At 46.8% G+C, this 17,452-nt stretch overlaps 1 protein-coding gene across 2 annotated transcripts in view; it reads left to right on the top strand.

The window, feature by feature from the left end:
- Positions 1 to 17,452, top strand: part of SIGIRR (single Ig and TIR domain containing) — a 135,433-nt gene that overhangs the window by 111,803 nt on the left and 6,178 nt on the right. For both annotated transcript variants that reach the window (XM_078682722.1, XM_078682721.1), the window contains exons 8-9: positions 1,173 to 1,323; positions 16,367 to 16,544. In XM_078682722.1, the coding sequence (XP_078538848.1) occupies positions 1,173 to 1,323; positions 16,367 to 16,544 (329 nt within the window). The remainder of the gene's footprint in view (positions 1 to 1,172; positions 1,324 to 16,366; positions 16,545 to 17,452) is intronic.

The following is a 17,452-nucleotide window of genomic DNA, read 5'->3' as shown; positions in this document are numbered from 1 at the left end:
GGGAGATGTCAAGTGTTGTCTCTTCCCAAGGCTTATCTCCTTGAGTATGTTTATTTAGAGTGATTTTCCTTGGTGTTTCTTTCCTTTGAATGTCTCCCCTTGGTCTGTCTTCCCTTGGAATATTTACCCTGGGTCATCTCTTCGCCCAATTGCCTCCCTGGGATTTTATTTCCTTGGCATGTGTCTTTTGTGAGTGTTTTGCTGGAATAATTATATGACCCGTTGTGTTGTCACTACTTAATGTTTTGTATCTTGGTGTAGGTTTCCTTAATGTGTCTTCCTTTGTGGTGTTTTCCCTTGTTGTGTCTGTTTTGTTTGCATGTGTCCCCTTGCATATTTCTCCACTTGACTGTCTTGCCTGGATGTGTTATCTGTTTAAGCATGTTCCTTTGGAGTATCTTTCCTTAGAGTCTGGCCCTTTGATGTGTCTCCCCTTGGCATCTCTTAAATTGGTGTTTTTACCTCACATTTCTTTCCTTTATTTGACTTCTTCTAGCATCCTCCTCTTGGTGTGTTTCCCTTTAACTTGTTTGTTTCTGACAAGTCTTCCCTTGTGTATTCCATTAGGGTGTATCCCCATAGATTGCTATCCCCTAGCCTCACTCTCATGGCATTCCAACCATTGATCTATCTCCCCTTGGTTGTATACTTGTTCAATGTCTCTTTGGCATGTCACCTTTTGAATTACCTCTTTGAAATGTCTCCGTTTAACGTTTCCCCTGTTCGCATTCATTCCATTGATCTCTCTGCCTTTAGCATGCCTCTTCTTTGCTTGTCTCTCTTTAATGTGACTCACACTGGAGTTTCTCCACTCAAATTGGCCCTTTTTACTGTGTCTCCATCTGAGTTGCTATCTCCTGGACTAACTTCCCCTTGTCATGTCTCCCTCTGGGGTTTCTCCCCTTTACTTGTCTGCACTTGGTATGCTTTCTGTGATTTTGTTCCCTGAAATGCATCTCCTCCAATATCACTAACCACTCCCCCCTCCTGCCTTCGCATGGTTACCTGTTTACATTTCCTCCTCCACACTGTCCCGTAGAATGTATCTTCTTCGTGTGGCCCTCTGGTGCATCTCCCTTTTGTCTTTTCCATTAACATACTTCACCTTGGATTACTGTGCTTTTGTTTGCCTGTCGACTCTGACACATGGCTCTCTCCCAACTTCTCTCCAGGGAGGGTCTCTGGCGGCTAATGGAACTCTCCAAGAAGCCTACTTTCATTGTGTTTGAGAGTCAGTACAGAGAGCTTTCATACCCTGCCATTAACTTGCTGAAGCAGTACAAGAGGGCACTGTCTTTCCTGGTATGGAGGCCAGGATCCATGGTGAGTACCTGCAAGGACCTGCCACTGCTACTGAAAGGTGCTGTGATCCGTGGCATTAGTTTATAACCAGGACTACTTCTAAAAGGTTTGAGACACTGAGACTGTGCAGAGATGTTCTTTCCAAGAACTGTTCTTATGATGTGGATATCTCCATGCTGAGATATACTTCTTTCACCAGCTGTCATTTCTTATAACCATGTTTTTTCTGTGGTGTAGTATGCTCCCTAAGGTTGGCTGTTGAAAGTTATAGCAGATAGCATGCTACGTCTCTTGGAATCTTTGGTGATTATTACTACAGTGGATTAAGCTTGCCTTATTGCTTGCCTAGTGCATGTGGGTGTCACTGGGCTAGCACTGTGTAGGTTTCTTTCTTCTTTGAACAATAGACTGCAAAGTGTGAGAATCAGGGACCCCCCTTTCTCCATCAACTGCAAGTCTAGGTCATGGACTTGCTCTTTAATCTGACATCCTCATCTACTACTGAACCAGTGGGACGCATGTTTATCTGCATGTCACCATCCTGTTTTATCAGTTTCCCACTGTGCCAAGAGGGTTGTCTGCTTTAGGTGAATGGGTGAATGCAAATATCTGTCTTTTGAACTGGTAGCAAGATGAAGATTTTGATTGCAAGTCCTGAGCATCTGTTAAACTACTAATTATGATTTGTGGTGCCCCCTGTCTCTTAGAGTTCCAGTTATATCTAAATTAGAATGCTTGCCTGTTTGTATGAATGCAGATTTGCACATCAAATTCAAGGTTACTTCTTTGGTGAAGACCTCTGTTTTTGTACCTACCATTGTATTGTCCAGTATATCATGCAGCTGTAGTTGGATCTTTAAATAAGTTGCGGCACTAGTATGAAAATGCAATGCACGCTGGCATTCTTGGCTACCAAACTGCAAAAATGATGCAGCAGCAAGACACATTTTTATAATAAAGAAGTGATACATCTTGGTGGAATTTTAAAGATTCCTGAATTGGCTGTCTATACACTACAAGATTTCTTGTAAAATTGCATGTTTCCTTTTTACAAAACTTTATGGACGGTGGACAGGTCCCTAGAAACCAACACTTGTAGCTCTATGGAGACTGATCTTAGTAGTCGGCATCCGTAGTTTGTCTGGACGGCAGAATGAATATTTGTGCTATACCGTACCATATCAGAATGGTAGCTCTGTTTATACTATTCAACAGAATGCTCAAAACATGGCTCCTCTGAACTTAAAACAGTGAGACAGTGAGACTTTTGAATTGGGTTACTTTGCATGTTTTTATTATTTTGAGGTACTTCTAATGCCAAAGCACATTAATGGAAAAATCTGATCATTAGAGAGGTCTGAGGCCCACTACGTTTAACTCACTTTTAAAACTCTTCGCCCAAACTCTCAGCTTGATTTGTGACACTGAGTAGCGTTTCCATAAATATTTGATACTTGGGTAGGGTAAGAATGCCTTTTATGTTCTCTTATTATTAACTACAAATTTTCAAATGGTAAAAAATATTCTTTGTGCCATGCAATATGTTTTTTAATTTTTTGTGTGTTTCTTGTGATGCAATTCCTGTGAATGTTGTGCGTAGTGTTTTATCCCTCCTGTTGTCTTCCAGTGTTTTTTTGTAAAGTTTTCTAAAGTATTTGTATTACACTCCTTTATGTCGGCTTAAGGATTTTTGTCATAATTAGGCCCGAAGTGGTGTACATTCCATTATACGGGAGTCAGATCTTAAAACCGTCAAATTTGGGGTGAATATTAGCTTGTTTTTCATATAGTGCTATATACAGCACTACTGCAGTTTCTAAGTATTTTAAATAATAGATATACCTGTTACCCGACTGAAGGTCAGCAATATATTAACCTTCAGGAAGATGAGAGGCTGAGTCTGCCAAGCTGAAATTTGAGCCTATGACCTGCCAGTCCCTGCTTTGCTACAGGGGTGAACGTTCAACCCATTGAGCTATCCATCCAGCTTTAGTCAGACCTTACAGGGACATGTGTGTGCTGAGGAATGTCCTGTAATTAAGCAATCAAATCTTATCCTAGATATTTTCATGGTGTGTTATGCTATCCTGTGGCAGCTGTCTGATATTATGACAGTGATATTTTTACTGTGGGTACAATGCTTACTGCGAACTATAGGATCCTATAATTGGGATATGGGCATGGTGAGGTCCATTTGTGTACATAGACTGTAGGATCGTACACCAGAGATATTACCATGATGTCTCAAGAAAAAAGAGCCCCTCTTGGTAGTTCGTGCTAAACCTCCTGCAGGTTGACAACAAGCACAGGCCTTATTTTTACATAACCCTTGCCCTTTGGTGGTATGCGTCATCGTAGGGTTCCTCCCATTCGGTTATGGAATGGGGCATAGTAAAACCTGAAAAATACTCTGGAGCACTGAGTGGTATGCTCTGGATGGGGATAGAATAGTAAAAGGGGAGGTTTTTAAGTGCAATTTTAAAATACCTGCCTGGTAGGAGAGCAGTGCTTTATTCCATCCTCCAGACTGCATGTTTAAAAAAAGGGGGGGAGAGAAATAGAAAGTATGCATGTAGTGACCCTTCTGTCTATATGTCTGTATGTTTCAAGGCATTACCAGTGGTTCTTCCTCAGGACCAAGGAATTCACTCCCTGATTCCACTCCTGATCAAACAATGTAATTATCACAACGTGACTTCACACACTCTTCATGTTCATATATATGCTTTTCACCTTCTTGGTATTATTGTCTGTCAAACCTGCAATACATAAGGGGAGAATTAGGCTGCCATAGGTAATAGCTGAGACCGAGGTAACAGAACGCTCCAACCGACAAGATAGGTAAAGCGTCCTGCGCTAAATAGCATTAAAACACCTCAAAGTGAGTAAAAGTCTGTGTACGCTTAAAAAGGGAGACTTAATAAGGTATTTAGGTGAACACATCTATTGGGAATAGTGATAATCCCTGTGATTGAAAACATAATGCAAACAACACACTTAACAATACAATAAACATACATGGAAAACACTACATAAATATAGAAAGAAAATGTTTTACTCCACAGGTCCTCACATTGCAAGGTGAGCCTGTAGTCACACTCCATATGTGTACATAAGGGCAGTCAAAATTGAACACGTAAGGAAATCGTCCTGCCATGTGGTCAAAGTTGGCTATACCATACGTACTATATCAAGGCGTCACCTCGGTTGAATAACCTCAAAGCACTACACAGGGCCTTAATATTACCTTTCTTGCCCTGTTGAGCCATTTTTAAGTGACTATGGCTGAAGAGCGAGTGCATGTGCTTTGCGTCTTTGCTTCCATGTTGTATGGCGCCTGACAACTACTCCACACGCTCTTGTTCAAGATGGCGGCTCCAGATGGGACCACTTGCTAGTTTCCAACGGAATGAGGAGGGCTACGTGTGAGGAAAAGCCTATGTGGCTAAAAAATAAGGTGAATCTGACAAAAAAATGTTAATGAAATTAATAATGATAGAAAATCAAATGAAAAATCTAAATAAAATTGGGAATAAATAAATCTCTTGAACGCTTCCCAGAAATAGGCATACAAATAAATATAAAAAGTTATGAAAAGGCTGTAGAGGCACAATGGTTTGAACCAAGTGCCATTAGGACACTTAGCAATATCTCAAAACCTCACAGAAAGAACGATGCCAAATGTGCAACGGAGCTTAGGTATTATAAAGGTGTCCTAAACTGAGAATTTACCCCTCTGGATGTTGTAATTAAGGCCCACGTTATGGGTATTGAATTTGAAGACCCATCTTCGCTTTCTCTCAAAGAGCTGTGTTTTGCCATTGGCTGTCTTGTGTATTTGTTCCAGAACCACCCACTGGTAGTCTGTAACCATATGTTTGTTCTCTATGTAGTGGGTAGACATCTTAGTTGTTGCCCGGCCACATCTCGGGTTGCTATGGTGTTCCCTGATTCTGGTTTTCACCTTACGGGTGGCCATCCTGGTATGTAGTGTAGGTTGCACAGGCAGGTAATCATCTACACTACCCTTGTGGTGCAGTTTTTTTTTGGGTGAAAATTTCTTTATTAACAGGATAAGTTCAGGTCTTAGTCGACAGTGCAGTATGTTCTCATTATACATACAAAGTACATATATGATATCGTCGTGACAGTAGGATGCAATCATGTACATATTGTTATTTAGGAACGGTCCAAACATAACTCCCCCCACCCTCTCCCCCCCCCCCCCCATGGCACTGGCCTACTTGACATTGCGTTCGCTCATGGTTCCAAGCTCTCTAGTCATGGACACTGCTTATTATGCTCCTACTGTAACCGTATTGAAGGTATACAGAATTCTTCACTCATATTAGACACTTCTCGTGCGCCTGGAATTACGTGTACTAGACCCATCCCGATCAGGTCAAGTCCAATGAGGAGCATCGTAGCTCTAGTATATGCATCACTCCTGTTGCACTATAACTATTGTGTGTGGTCTGACTCTAAGTCGCTTCCTGTCTCAAATGACCCCAATAACGCGTTCCAATCCAGGGAAATGGGGTTTTTCCTAAGCCCCCTACGTTCTTCGCGGTGCAATGCTACGCTCTCAGCCTTCCCCCATCTCACCACCTCCGCCCTCCACACCTCAGGGTCCGGTGGCCTAGGCGACTTCCACTGCATGGTTATGGTACGTTTCGCTAGGATCAGGGCTAAGTCAGCGAATCGTGTGCCTACACTCATTTTCCGCTCCACAGGGCCCAGTCCCAGTATGGTGTATTCCAGTGTGGTGTATGGTTTGGCGGGGACCAGCCTAGCTAGGTCATCCTGTATCGTAGTCCAGTAATACCCTATTTGGGGCAGGTCCAACACATGTGTACTATACGTGCATCCTCCGCCCCACATCTTGGACATGTATCAGGTGTGTCGGGGAACATTGTGTGCAGGCGGTGGGGTGTCAGGTATGCCTTGTGTAAGAGCATGAGCTGTATGAATTTGAATTTCTGGTTTCTCGACACCTTCTTAGGGTATTTCAGAATCCGGTCCCATTCCTTGTCCCTGAGCGGCCTCCCAATATCATGTTCCCACTTATCTCGTATGGGTTGCAATGAGACAGCCCTGCCCTCCCTTATACCGTGTATTAACCATGTGGTCAAATGGCTTCCCGATCCCATCAGGTACTGCATTGTGAGTAGTGGGTTTGCGGGCAGCTCCAACCCGTCCGGAGCCCACACCTGTGTGATGTAACGTTTCACCCCTGCGTGCAGCAGAAACGATCCTCCAGGTGTGAGGTGTGTATTACGGAAGTCCTCGAACGTCATGATCCTGCCATCACTAATTAGGTCCCCTACTTGTGACACGCCCAAGGCATGCCATTCCGTAAGCATTGGAGTCGAGATTTTTCTCAGTCCAACCGGGAGTCCTAGCAGTGGTATAGTGGAGGCATAAGTTGACGTGGTAGACGTATATTTCACCGCCCGTTTCCAGTACTCGATCGCTATTCGGAGCAGGGGGGGCGTTGACCTCGGGACTTCCGCCCTCGGGAGCAGCAGGGTGTGGACACCTCCCCTATTCCATTCCGTGTCTGACATGCCAATTTCGAGTAGGTTGCGTCCTGCCAGCCAGTAAGCCAGCCATTGCAATTGGCAGGCAAAGTTATATGCCCGGAGGTCAGGGACCCCCATACCACCCGCGTCCGTGGGGAGTTGCAGTTTATTCAGGCTAATACGTCGCCTCCCAGAGCCCCAAATCAGTTCAGTCAACAGCGTATTAAGCGTTTAGAATATGGAGGCAGGGACCCTCAATGGCAATCCAGTAAAGTAGTACAACAAGCGGGGCAGAACCACCATCTTGGAAATGGTCACCCTGCCCGCCACCGCAAGCGGCAGCGTAGTCCAGAACTGCACTTGTGACCTCAGTGTCGTTATCGCCCTCCCCAGGTTGCCATCCAACAAATCCCTCGCCTCTCTGTAAATCTGTATTCCCAGATAGCGGAAGGTGGTCTCCGCCACCTGGAAAGAGTGAGGCGCAAAGAGTAGGTGGGTTTCCACTCTGGCGGCAGAGAAGAAAAACCTGTACAATTTGGGTTCGCTGAGTGTAAGACCCGACATGGCGCTGAAGCTATCAAATATTTCAGGTACAGGTCTCAAATCCCCCCCCCCCCAAGTCTCCAAAGTAAAGGATAATGTCAACCGCATACGCTGACACCACATGGGTTACCCCGTCCCTCCGTATGCCCCTGTGCTGTGCAGACTCGCGAAGTCTGCATAGTAATGGCTCCAGTGCCAGTATAAATAATAGCGGGGATAATGGGCATCCCTGCCTCATGCCTTTCGCTATGTCCAATTGCGTAGAGATGCATCTATTCGTGCGGACCCATGCCGTCGGGTAGGTGTAAAGCAGCCTTACCCAGTTAATATACTCTGGTGGTATCCCAAAGTATTCAAGTGCCGCTAGCATGTAGTCCCATTTAATAGAGTCGAACGCCTGTTTCAGATCTAGTGAGATGCATCCCTCCGCGCCCGTCCGTCCCGGTGCACCTAACATAAGTTGGCTGAGTCGTCGTAGGTTCATGGCAGTGCTCCTGCCCGGCACAAAGCCGCATTGGTCTGGGTGAATGAGCGACAGAATATACTTGGCCAGTCTTGTTGCAAGTATTTTACTTAATATTTTATAGTCCGTGTTTAGTAGCGACAGGGACCTCTAATTTGCCATATGTAAGCTGTCCCTGCCCGGCTTAAGCAGTGACACTATTAGGGCCTGAAGTGTGGTCTGCGGGAGGCCCCGTGACTTCAGATCCTCCCGGTACACCTCAAGGAGCCGTGGTGCCAGAAGATCTATGAAGGTTCCATAGAATTCCACTGGAAGGCCGTCCGTGCCCGGGGCCTTGTTCCGCGGGAGTGTACGAATGGCGTGGCGTATTTCCGCCACCATGATTGGCCGTGCTAGCTCCTTCCTTTGTCGGTCCTCAAGTCTCGGTAACTCTAACCCCTCCATGAATTCCTCAAGTGCCCCATCAGGTAATGGCGTGTATGGACCGTATAGTGTCCCATAGTAATCTCTAAATGCTGTGTTAACACTCAGCTGTGTCGTTGCCATCGACCCCCCTTGGTCAAGTACCTCCAGTATTGGTAGCTGGACCGGTACATCTTTCACCAGTCGGGCCAGCAAGGGTCCCGCCCTATCCGCCTGAGCATGCTGTTGGCTCGTGTATTCTCTGTAGTCCAGTATGCGTAACTCCTCAAGGAGTTCTGCGTGTTGGATGTGTGCTTCCTGCAGTGGTGTGAAGGGCACATTTGTGCCGGCAGCTTCACTTTCGAGCATGGCTAGCCGCCCCTCCACTTCCCGGAGTCTAGCCATCACATTGTGTCTCATACCCACCCGCGTGCTCATCGCCTCTCCTCGAATTGATATTTTAAAAGCGTCCCATTCTATTTGGCGGGAACTCGCGGACCCGCTATTCACAGCAAAGTAAGATGTGATGGCTTCCTCAAGTGTCGCACGAAAGGTCGTGTCCTCAAGTAGGTCTGGTGTAAGGCGCCAAGTAGGTATGGGTGTTGGGATCCTACCCCACTGAAAAATTACTTCCACCGGTTTGTGGTCCGAGAGAGTCTTGCCCATGTGTTCCGCTGTCGTTACCGCCCCTAGCAGTGTCGTGGTGCAAAAAACAAGGTCAATTCTGGTGTGTAATTTATGAGGTGGCGAGTAAAATGTGTACTCCCTGTCCAAGTGGTGTTTAACTCGCCATGCATCTACTAGGTTCCATCCCTCCACCCACTGCGCTAGCGCTTCAGCCTGTTTTCTACTCTCAGTTGCTTGTAAGGGCGGGTGGGACCTGTCTAGGGAGACATCCAGCACTGCATTAAAGTCCCCACCTATTAACCAAGGAAAATCTGCCCAATCAGCTAGCACTCCGTTAATCTTCACTAGGAAGGCCGGTTGGCCCGAGTTCGGCGCATATACACTGCCTATCACTACAGGGGAGCCATCCAACAACCCTCTGATGGATACATATCTGCTGTCAGCATCTGACCTCAGCTCCACTAGCTTGAAGGGGATTGAGTTCCTCAGCCATACAGCTGCCCCTCTCGAGAATGCTGAGTAAGAGGTAGCGAACAATTACCCCTTCCATTTTTTAAGCAATTTCCCATTTTCTGTGTTCGTTAAATGGATCTCCTGGAGGCAGGCGATTTTGACATTCCTACGGTTGAGTTGAGCTAGGATTCTGTGCCTTTTGTGGATAGACCCCATACCCCGAATGTTTCAGGTGCACATCTTGTAATCATTAAGGGCCCCCATTCCAGTTAGTAGCAGGTAAAGTCAGTGAGCATTGCACCACGAAGCGGGTGCATATAATCCGCCATGAGTCCTGTGCCATTACAAAAAACAACCCCATAACTACAAGGTCCCCGAATAAAACCCTTCGGGATCCAAACGTTACTGCCCAACGTGGGCATGCATTACATTGAAACATGTCTATATGGTGGGGAGCGGGGACCACTTACACCAGTCCAGAGTCTGTTGGTATCACTCCGTTGTGCCCTCAGCAAGTGAGACCCCCACCCCCCGATCACCCTCACATATAGTTCATACGTTACCACCCGATGTCTTCCATAGCTGCAGTCACAGTTCATTCGCTTCTTGTGCTGTGATCTTAGGGAACAGTTGGAGGCTGTCAGCCGAGCCCGACACCTCCGTGTGTGTGGCAGAGCGGCCATCTGAGGCCGCGTTGTCCTGAGCGTCGTGTTCTGCCAGGGCGGCCTCCATTAGTTGACCAATTCCCGTCGCCCCCCGAGACCTGGCCGATGGCGACCCCCCTGGGGCCGTGGGTCTGCTCGCTCGTCCCATGGTCTCTCCAGTCTGGCTCCGCTCTTCCGGGTGGTAAGGTCCCTCTCTCTGGTCTTCTTCAAAGGGGTCCTGCGTGTTTGGAGGCGTCAGGGTTATCTCCATCCACTCCGCTGCTTCCTACGGGGTGTTGAAGAAGTATGACTTGTTCTCGTAAAGTATTTTAAGCCGGGCCGGGAACAGTAGAGCGTATTTCAGATTCCTGTCCCGCAGTTTGCGTTTCACCCCCAGAAACGATGATCTAGCCCTTTGTACCGCCGGGGTGAAGTCCGGGTACACCGAGATGGTTTTATCTTCATAGCGCAATGGGTCTTTTTCTCTCGCCACTCTCAGGACAGAGTCTCGGTCCTTGTAATGTAGTAGGCGCGCGATCAGTGGGCGCGGCGGCGCCCCCGCTTTCGGTGGTCTCGCCGGCATCCGGTGCGCTCTCTCCACACTATACATCGGTGTGAGGTCCTGGGGGCCAACGATCTTTTTCAGCCAGTCCTCCACAAATTGTGTGGGGTTCTTCCCCTCGCTCCTTTCCGGAATACCCAAAATTCGCACGTTGTTGCGGCGCGCCCGCCCTTCCGCATCGTCCAGTTTGTCCCATATCATTTTAATCTGTTTCTCCATACTTTCGAGTTTCGTGGAGTGGACCGTTTGTTGCGGGATAAGGTCGTCCAGCGCTATCTTGTGCTCAGTGACCTTCTCCGCCAGCTTGGTATGGTCTGCCCTGAGCAGCGACAGGCCCGTCGCTATAGTGTCCATACGGGATTCCAGCGCCTCTCTGGATGCCTTGATTTCGGCTAGTATGAGGTCCAGTTTTGCGTCCTGCGAGGTCTTGCCCGTTGGGGGGATCATCTCCACGTTTGAGGAGGCCAGTGGATCCTCAGATCCTGTAGATTGGACATCGGCGCCGGCTCCGTGGTCTTGCATCTTGGTCCTGTTCCTGCCCATGGCCCTCGTTAGCAGGGTGGCAGTCGCTGCGTTCCTCCTCCACCACCGAGTCGGGGCAGGTAAAGGTGACCCGCCTGCAATTGGTATGCCACAAGTGCTGTTTGTGTGCAGTCGCTGGAAGTAGTTCGTGGAAGGGTAGCCCACAGTGTGCGTCAGCGCCGCGGCCTCCCTCCACAGTAGGCCTCACCAGCACCCTCGGGGTTCAGAGCGATAGGGCGCTGGTGGTGAAGTCGGAAAACGGCGGCCTCCTAGTTACTCCAATGGCCGTCGTGCGCCACTGTCAGGGTTATGGTGTACGTAGGGGACGCCGGGACTGTAGTCGCAGTGTCGCAATGCCAGGAGCACCTCGGCGTGTCGTTAGACCAATTTCACCCACTCCTCTGCTCCACTCGGTATGAATCGCCGGATAGCCCGAGGGACACGGCAATCAGTTTTCCCCGAATCAATGGGGGTCCTCCGCTCAGCGCAGTTCGTCCAGCGCTCGTTTACAGTCCTTCTGGGCGCATTTGCTCGAAGTGGAGCAGTAGCGGTCAGCGCCACCGGGGCTCCAGCTTGGTGTGCCGAGGGAAGGCGCGCCCAGTCGGTGGCTCAGTGTGTCCGGCGCCGCCTCCGCTCGGTGCAGGAAGGTTCCACAGTTAGTCCTTACGAGCAATCGCCACTAATCCTCCACGATGACCGGCGAGCTCTGAGGTCTTCGCTGCCGCAGTGTCTCCCCAGCTCCACCGCTTATCTCGGCCGGCTCACCTTCCGTCAGCGTCCCATGTCTCGCCCGTAGCCAGTCCCATTAGCATCGGACCGCCCCCTCACTCTAGCCCGCGGCTGCGCCACAGGATCCAGGCCGCGTTCAGGCCTTATTCCGCGTTTGCTCACCGGCCGTCGTCAGGGACAGCAGATTGCGGTCGGAGGTTCGCACCACCTCCCAGGTACCAAGGGAAAGATCGTGGCGATTGTGGGGAGCAGGGGAAATCAGGATATTGTGCTTATGTTGTAGGCAGTGGACGGAGCCGCTCTAAAGCACGTCCGCCATGCTCAGCTCGTGGCCACGCCCCCCACCCTTGTGGTGCAGTTAGTCAGGTTTCCATGTTCCCATATGGTGGGGGTGTTGTTAAAAATGACTGATTTAGCAATCTTTCATAGGTGGCACACATTACAACGTCTGCAAGAATAGTGACCAACTACTTGTAGCAATGTCCCCTGGGTTTGTCTGGTGCCCACGTGGGCACTCGGAAGTCCCTCAGACTTTTGCCTCTCCTATGGCAAAACATTGGTTTTGGTAGGTTGGGGGTTGCTGTTAAGGATTCGCCAATGTTTATTAATGATCTTGCGAATTGTCTGATGGTAAACTAAATGTTGTAATACAAATTAGCCTGTCCTCCTTTTTCTTTTGTGGGACATAATCCAACAAGGAATCTCTGTTATTGTTGCTGGCCCGTTTCATTGCCTTCTCCACTATTCTGACTGGGTCCTTTCTGGCCTTCAGTTTAGTTGCTAAACTCCCTGCTTGTGTCTTATAATCATATATAGCCAAGCAGTTTCTTCTCAACCTCGAAAATTGGCCGAAGGGAAGGTTCTGCCTCTGGTGTCGTGGATGGAAACTGTCATGGAGTAGCAGGCAGTTCTTGGCCGTCGGTTTCTCATGTGTGCTTGTTTTTAGGGTGGCCTGGTCCGCAATTATGTTAAGGCCAAGAAACACTAGTTCCTTGTCGCTTATGGTGTGTGTGAACCTAAGGCACAAACTTGTATTTTGCACCATTGGTCTGAGAGATGCATCCACAAATCTAGAAAAGTTTCCAGGATTGAACCGATCCCCAAGACAATAGATTGTCCGGTGGGGTTGCCCAAGTCTTTTTGGATATTGGGAATGGTGTAGAATTTTAAGATTTTGGGAAGTGTCCTCAGGCCCCTTGTTTCAAACCGTAGAGGCCCGAGTCTGCCTTCCACAGCCTCTGCAAAAAAAAAACCTTTTCATAACTTTTAATTTTTGCCAATTTCTGGGATGTGTTCCAGAGAATTATTTATTCCCATTTTGTTTCATTTGATTTTCTATCATTATTAATTTAATTACTTTTTTTGTTCGATTCACCTTATTTTTTAGCCATTCTGTTCCCAGGCAACAGCAGGCACCTCCCAGATGAGGAAATACTACACATGGGCCTCCTCACACATAGCCCTCCTCAGCCTGTTGGGGACTAGGAAGTAGTTCCATTGGAAGCCGTCATCTTGAACCAGAGCCCAGGGACTAGTTGTCCGGAGCCCTACAACATGAAAGTAAGATCCCGTAGCATGTGCGCTTGCTCTTCAACCCTAATCATTTAAAAATGGCACAACGGAGCAAGGAAGTTGATATTCAGGTCCCAGTGTTGTGCTTTGAGGTTATTCAGCCAAGGGGAAGACGTGATGCACTAAGTACGGCGTAGCCAATTTTTGACCACATGGAATGACGATTTTCTTACATGCTCAGTTTGGACTGCCTTTATATATTTATATACACACAGAGAGTGTGACTACAGGTTCGCCTTGCCACCGGAGAACCTACGGAACAAAACTGTTTTCTTATGTGTATGTAGTGTTTTCCGTATATGTTTATCGTGGTGTTAAGTGTGTTGTATGCATTGTGTGTTCAATCTCAGGTTTTTTCAGTATTTCTAATAGACAGACCCTACAGGATTTCACAATTTTGCGATTTGCTAAAATAATTGCTAAACAGCAGTTTTGTAAAAAGGCTGTGCTTTTTACAAAAGTGCTCACGAAGTTTGGAGAATGTGACTCTCCTTGTAATGGTCCAGTGGCCTACTTGCCATTGAGCCAACAAAAGGAGTATGGCCAACAGCTATTTTTCCTTGACGTTGATTAATTAGAAACCAACAAATAAATTTACGCAGTCCTTATATCCCATTCAATGCAAACACAATCGTACTATGCACACTTGTAAACCATCTGAGATGCCAGTATTGTATCTAAAAGCACACAAATGAGGTTATGAACTTTTCAGCAACAAATACAACAGATGTGCTTATATTAAGAAACTTTTATTCAAAGAGACCATTGAAGTTGCCATCTTTAAAAGAAATCACTGCTCTAATTGTTTTAATGTTAAACATGAAAAGAAAAAAACGTTAGCATTCTTGTTTCATGCAGTCCCCATAGCTTGACATGTCAGTGCCATGATGGTTGATGGTGAGTTTCCGTTCCTTGCACTTGTGAGGAGGTTCTCGGCTGCACGAGGCAGTCGGGGAGTGAGGTTCCCGAGGCTGAGGTGTAATGTTCTTAAGCACAAGGCAACGGAAAGGCTCATTAGTGGCAGCCCACTCCTTAATAAGCTTTTACCAGGAAAGTGGGTTTTCCAAAGTGCTAAGATTATACATCCCCCACGCCCTCCCCAGCTCCCTCTCTCTCTCTTCCTCTCTATTTCTCTTTCCCTCTCGCTGGCACTTAGTCGCACTGTGACTACACATGAATACATATCTCGCCAGGAAGTGCATTAACCACCAGAGTTATCTTACTGTTATTATTATAATCAGAAAATTGCTAAGCAATCAAAAGATCTCTGCAGCAGGTGCCAGGATCCCATAAGTTATTTTAAACTGCCACCTCTTTTTCTCTTTCTCTCTCTCTACCACATTCAGTTTTCATCAGTGTGTGGGTTTGTATGTATGTATATATTTATATATATATATATATATATACATACAAACACACACACACATCCTCACACAAACACCCCCCATGCACACAAATATAGAGAGAGGTGGGCAACTCTGCAAAATTATAAGGAGACACGGCGAGCCCAGGGGAAATTTTCTTTAATTAAATCTAGGTCCCGCTGTCCATGAGGCATGTGGCGGGCCCTGGGAGCATAATGTTATGCAGAGTAACAAAATAAAGTGCCACAAAATTTTCTACTTTGCGCTGCAAAATGTCCATATTTGTGCTGCACAATTTGCTAATCCATGCCGCACTATCCTCGGGGGGGTCTGAATAGATGTACTCAACCTACACACCTCTTTAAAGCATACCTTTTAAGCCTGCACAGACTTCTACTCACTTCGAGATGTTATAAAGCTATTTTGCACAGCGATCTTTCACTATCTTGTTGGTTGAAGAGTTCTGTTACCCCTGTATGTGCCATTAATTATGGCAGGCTAATTCTCTCCTTATATTTTACAGTTTTAACTTCCAATAACACCAAGTAGGTGAAAAGTATATTTATGAGCATGCAAAGGGTGTGAAGTCACTTTGCGATAATTATATTATTTGATCAATAGTGGAATCAGGGAGAGACTTCCTTGGTCCTGAAAAAAAGCCACTGGGACTGGCTTGAAATATGTAGACCTGTAGAAAGAAGGGTCATTACATCCATACCTTCTTTTTCTCTTCCCCCTTTTTTAATCCGTACCGTCTAGAGGACAATAAAGCATGGCTCTCCTACCAGACAGGCATTTTTGTATTGCACTTAAAAAAAACTTCTAAAACTTCTACTCCTATTCTATCACCATCTATAGAATACCATTCAGTGCTCCTGCATATTTATGAGGTTGTAGCATGCCCCGTTCCGTAGCAGAACCCTATGAAGAAGCATGCCACCAAAGGGCAACCCTGGTGGGTGAGGGTCATATAAAAATAGCCATGCACTTTTTATCACCCTGCAGGAGGTTTAGCACACACTGCCAAAAAGGGGCTCTTTTTTCTTGAGAAATATGCAGCTAGGAAAAGAGCCCCTCTGGGATCCAGCTCTTGTATCCCCCTTCTTTTGATATATATTTCCATGGTGGCCTATACATCGTTAACATTGATTTCAGAACTTATAACAGGAATATTCCCTGAATACAGTGTGCTTTCATATTGTGGCCTTGTAGAGTTCAGGTACTTTGTTGTTGAGGCCCACCCAAGTATGTCATCTATCATTTGCACTATCAGCGATGTCCACTATCCCTTTCATGGCCTGTCGGACAGAATGGTGATACTTTCATGGTGGGGTAAGATCCTTTTGCCAGCTGCAGGACCTTTTCTGGTAGTCACCTCCCTAATGGTTCTCTTAACACCTTATAACAGGGTTATTTCAACAGAGGGTTCTCCCTTGTGCTGGGTGACATTTGCATTGTGAGTTCTCTCTCTTACATCAGCTAAAATATCTTATCACGGTTATATTTCCACAGGGAAGGGTGCGCACTCTCTTAAGTCGGCTATCCGATCCAGTGACAGTAATATTTTCTTGTCAGGGACCATTGCCTTACTTCAGCCATAAGAGATTGTTTTCCAGACACAAATGTGCATTCTGATTTGTGTATTTGTTGTGCTCATGCAGACCCCTTCGTCAGACTTTTGGAAAGAGCTGTGCCTGGCCATGCCGCGGAAGCTGTCTTTCAGGGCCGGGCCCCTGGCTGACCCTCAGACTCAGCGACAGGAGGATAAGGACCCCATGCTGATTCTTGGCACCAGCTACTTGGAGGGCAGTGTTGATCCCGACCCCGAAGGAGATCTGGGTAAGAAATCCACTTCCACAACAAAATTCCATGACTGGGCTCAGTCACTGGCAGTCTATATTGAGAGGCTGTAGTTTAAAGGGCAAGGAAGCTGAAATGACGGCTCGCCAAATCTTGTATGATGGAACTTTTGAAGAACTTAAGGTTTGGGGCTGTCTCCACAAAAGCAACATGTGAAACTCATCTAGCAACTAAGATGATTTGCAACAAAAATCATGCTCCGCATGCTCTGGCCAGCTTTACACACACATTTGAGGGTTCCTCTGCGCAACCCTCAGACCACGAATGTTGATTTTAGTGGGCTAGTGCCACTTGAAAAGCAACATGTTAACCCAAATGGGGAACAAGTACCAAAATGTTCCTGAGCAGAAAAGGGGTGTTTTGTTCAAAGCTCAGCTAGTGACTCCCCATAAAGCTTGGGCCTTGGCTTCCAAATTATTTGGTTGTGAAAAAAGTCTGTGCAGCATTAGGGTCAATGTAAGCGGTTGTTTAATTATAGGAGGCCGCAACAAAGTGCCACATTACAACAGAACACCGTAAAAATGTATTTTTGTTAGACGGATGAGAGCACCTAGACATCAAAATGGCTTTTTGCTTGGGCTCAAAAAATCCTTGCTCTGCAACTGATGAATAATTAAGTTAGCAAGCGTTGCCAGTTGGGTTAGTGCAGAAGAAATACTGTGCAGACTGTCGGGCGGAGAAGAGCATTTAGAAGACCTCAAGGCTGAACCACAGTGAGAACAGTAAGTAGGGTTAGTGATGCAGAAATGGACAGATAGTGCCTAACTCACTGAAGAGCTGTGAAAAGGGGCCCTACAGAGGGGTGCAGGCTGTCACGGGTCTGTGAATAGGACCCTGGCTGATCACCTGCGAATATGGAAGCCTGTCGGAGGCCTGTAAGGATATTT

Source organism: Lissotriton helveticus, chromosome 3_1 (assembly GCF_964261635.1).
Source record: "Lissotriton helveticus chromosome 3_1, aLisHel1.1, whole genome shotgun sequence".
Lineage (NCBI taxonomy): Eukaryota > Metazoa > Chordata > Amphibia > Caudata > Salamandridae > Lissotriton > Lissotriton helveticus.
This window is presented reverse-complemented; position numbering and strand designations above follow the sequence as displayed.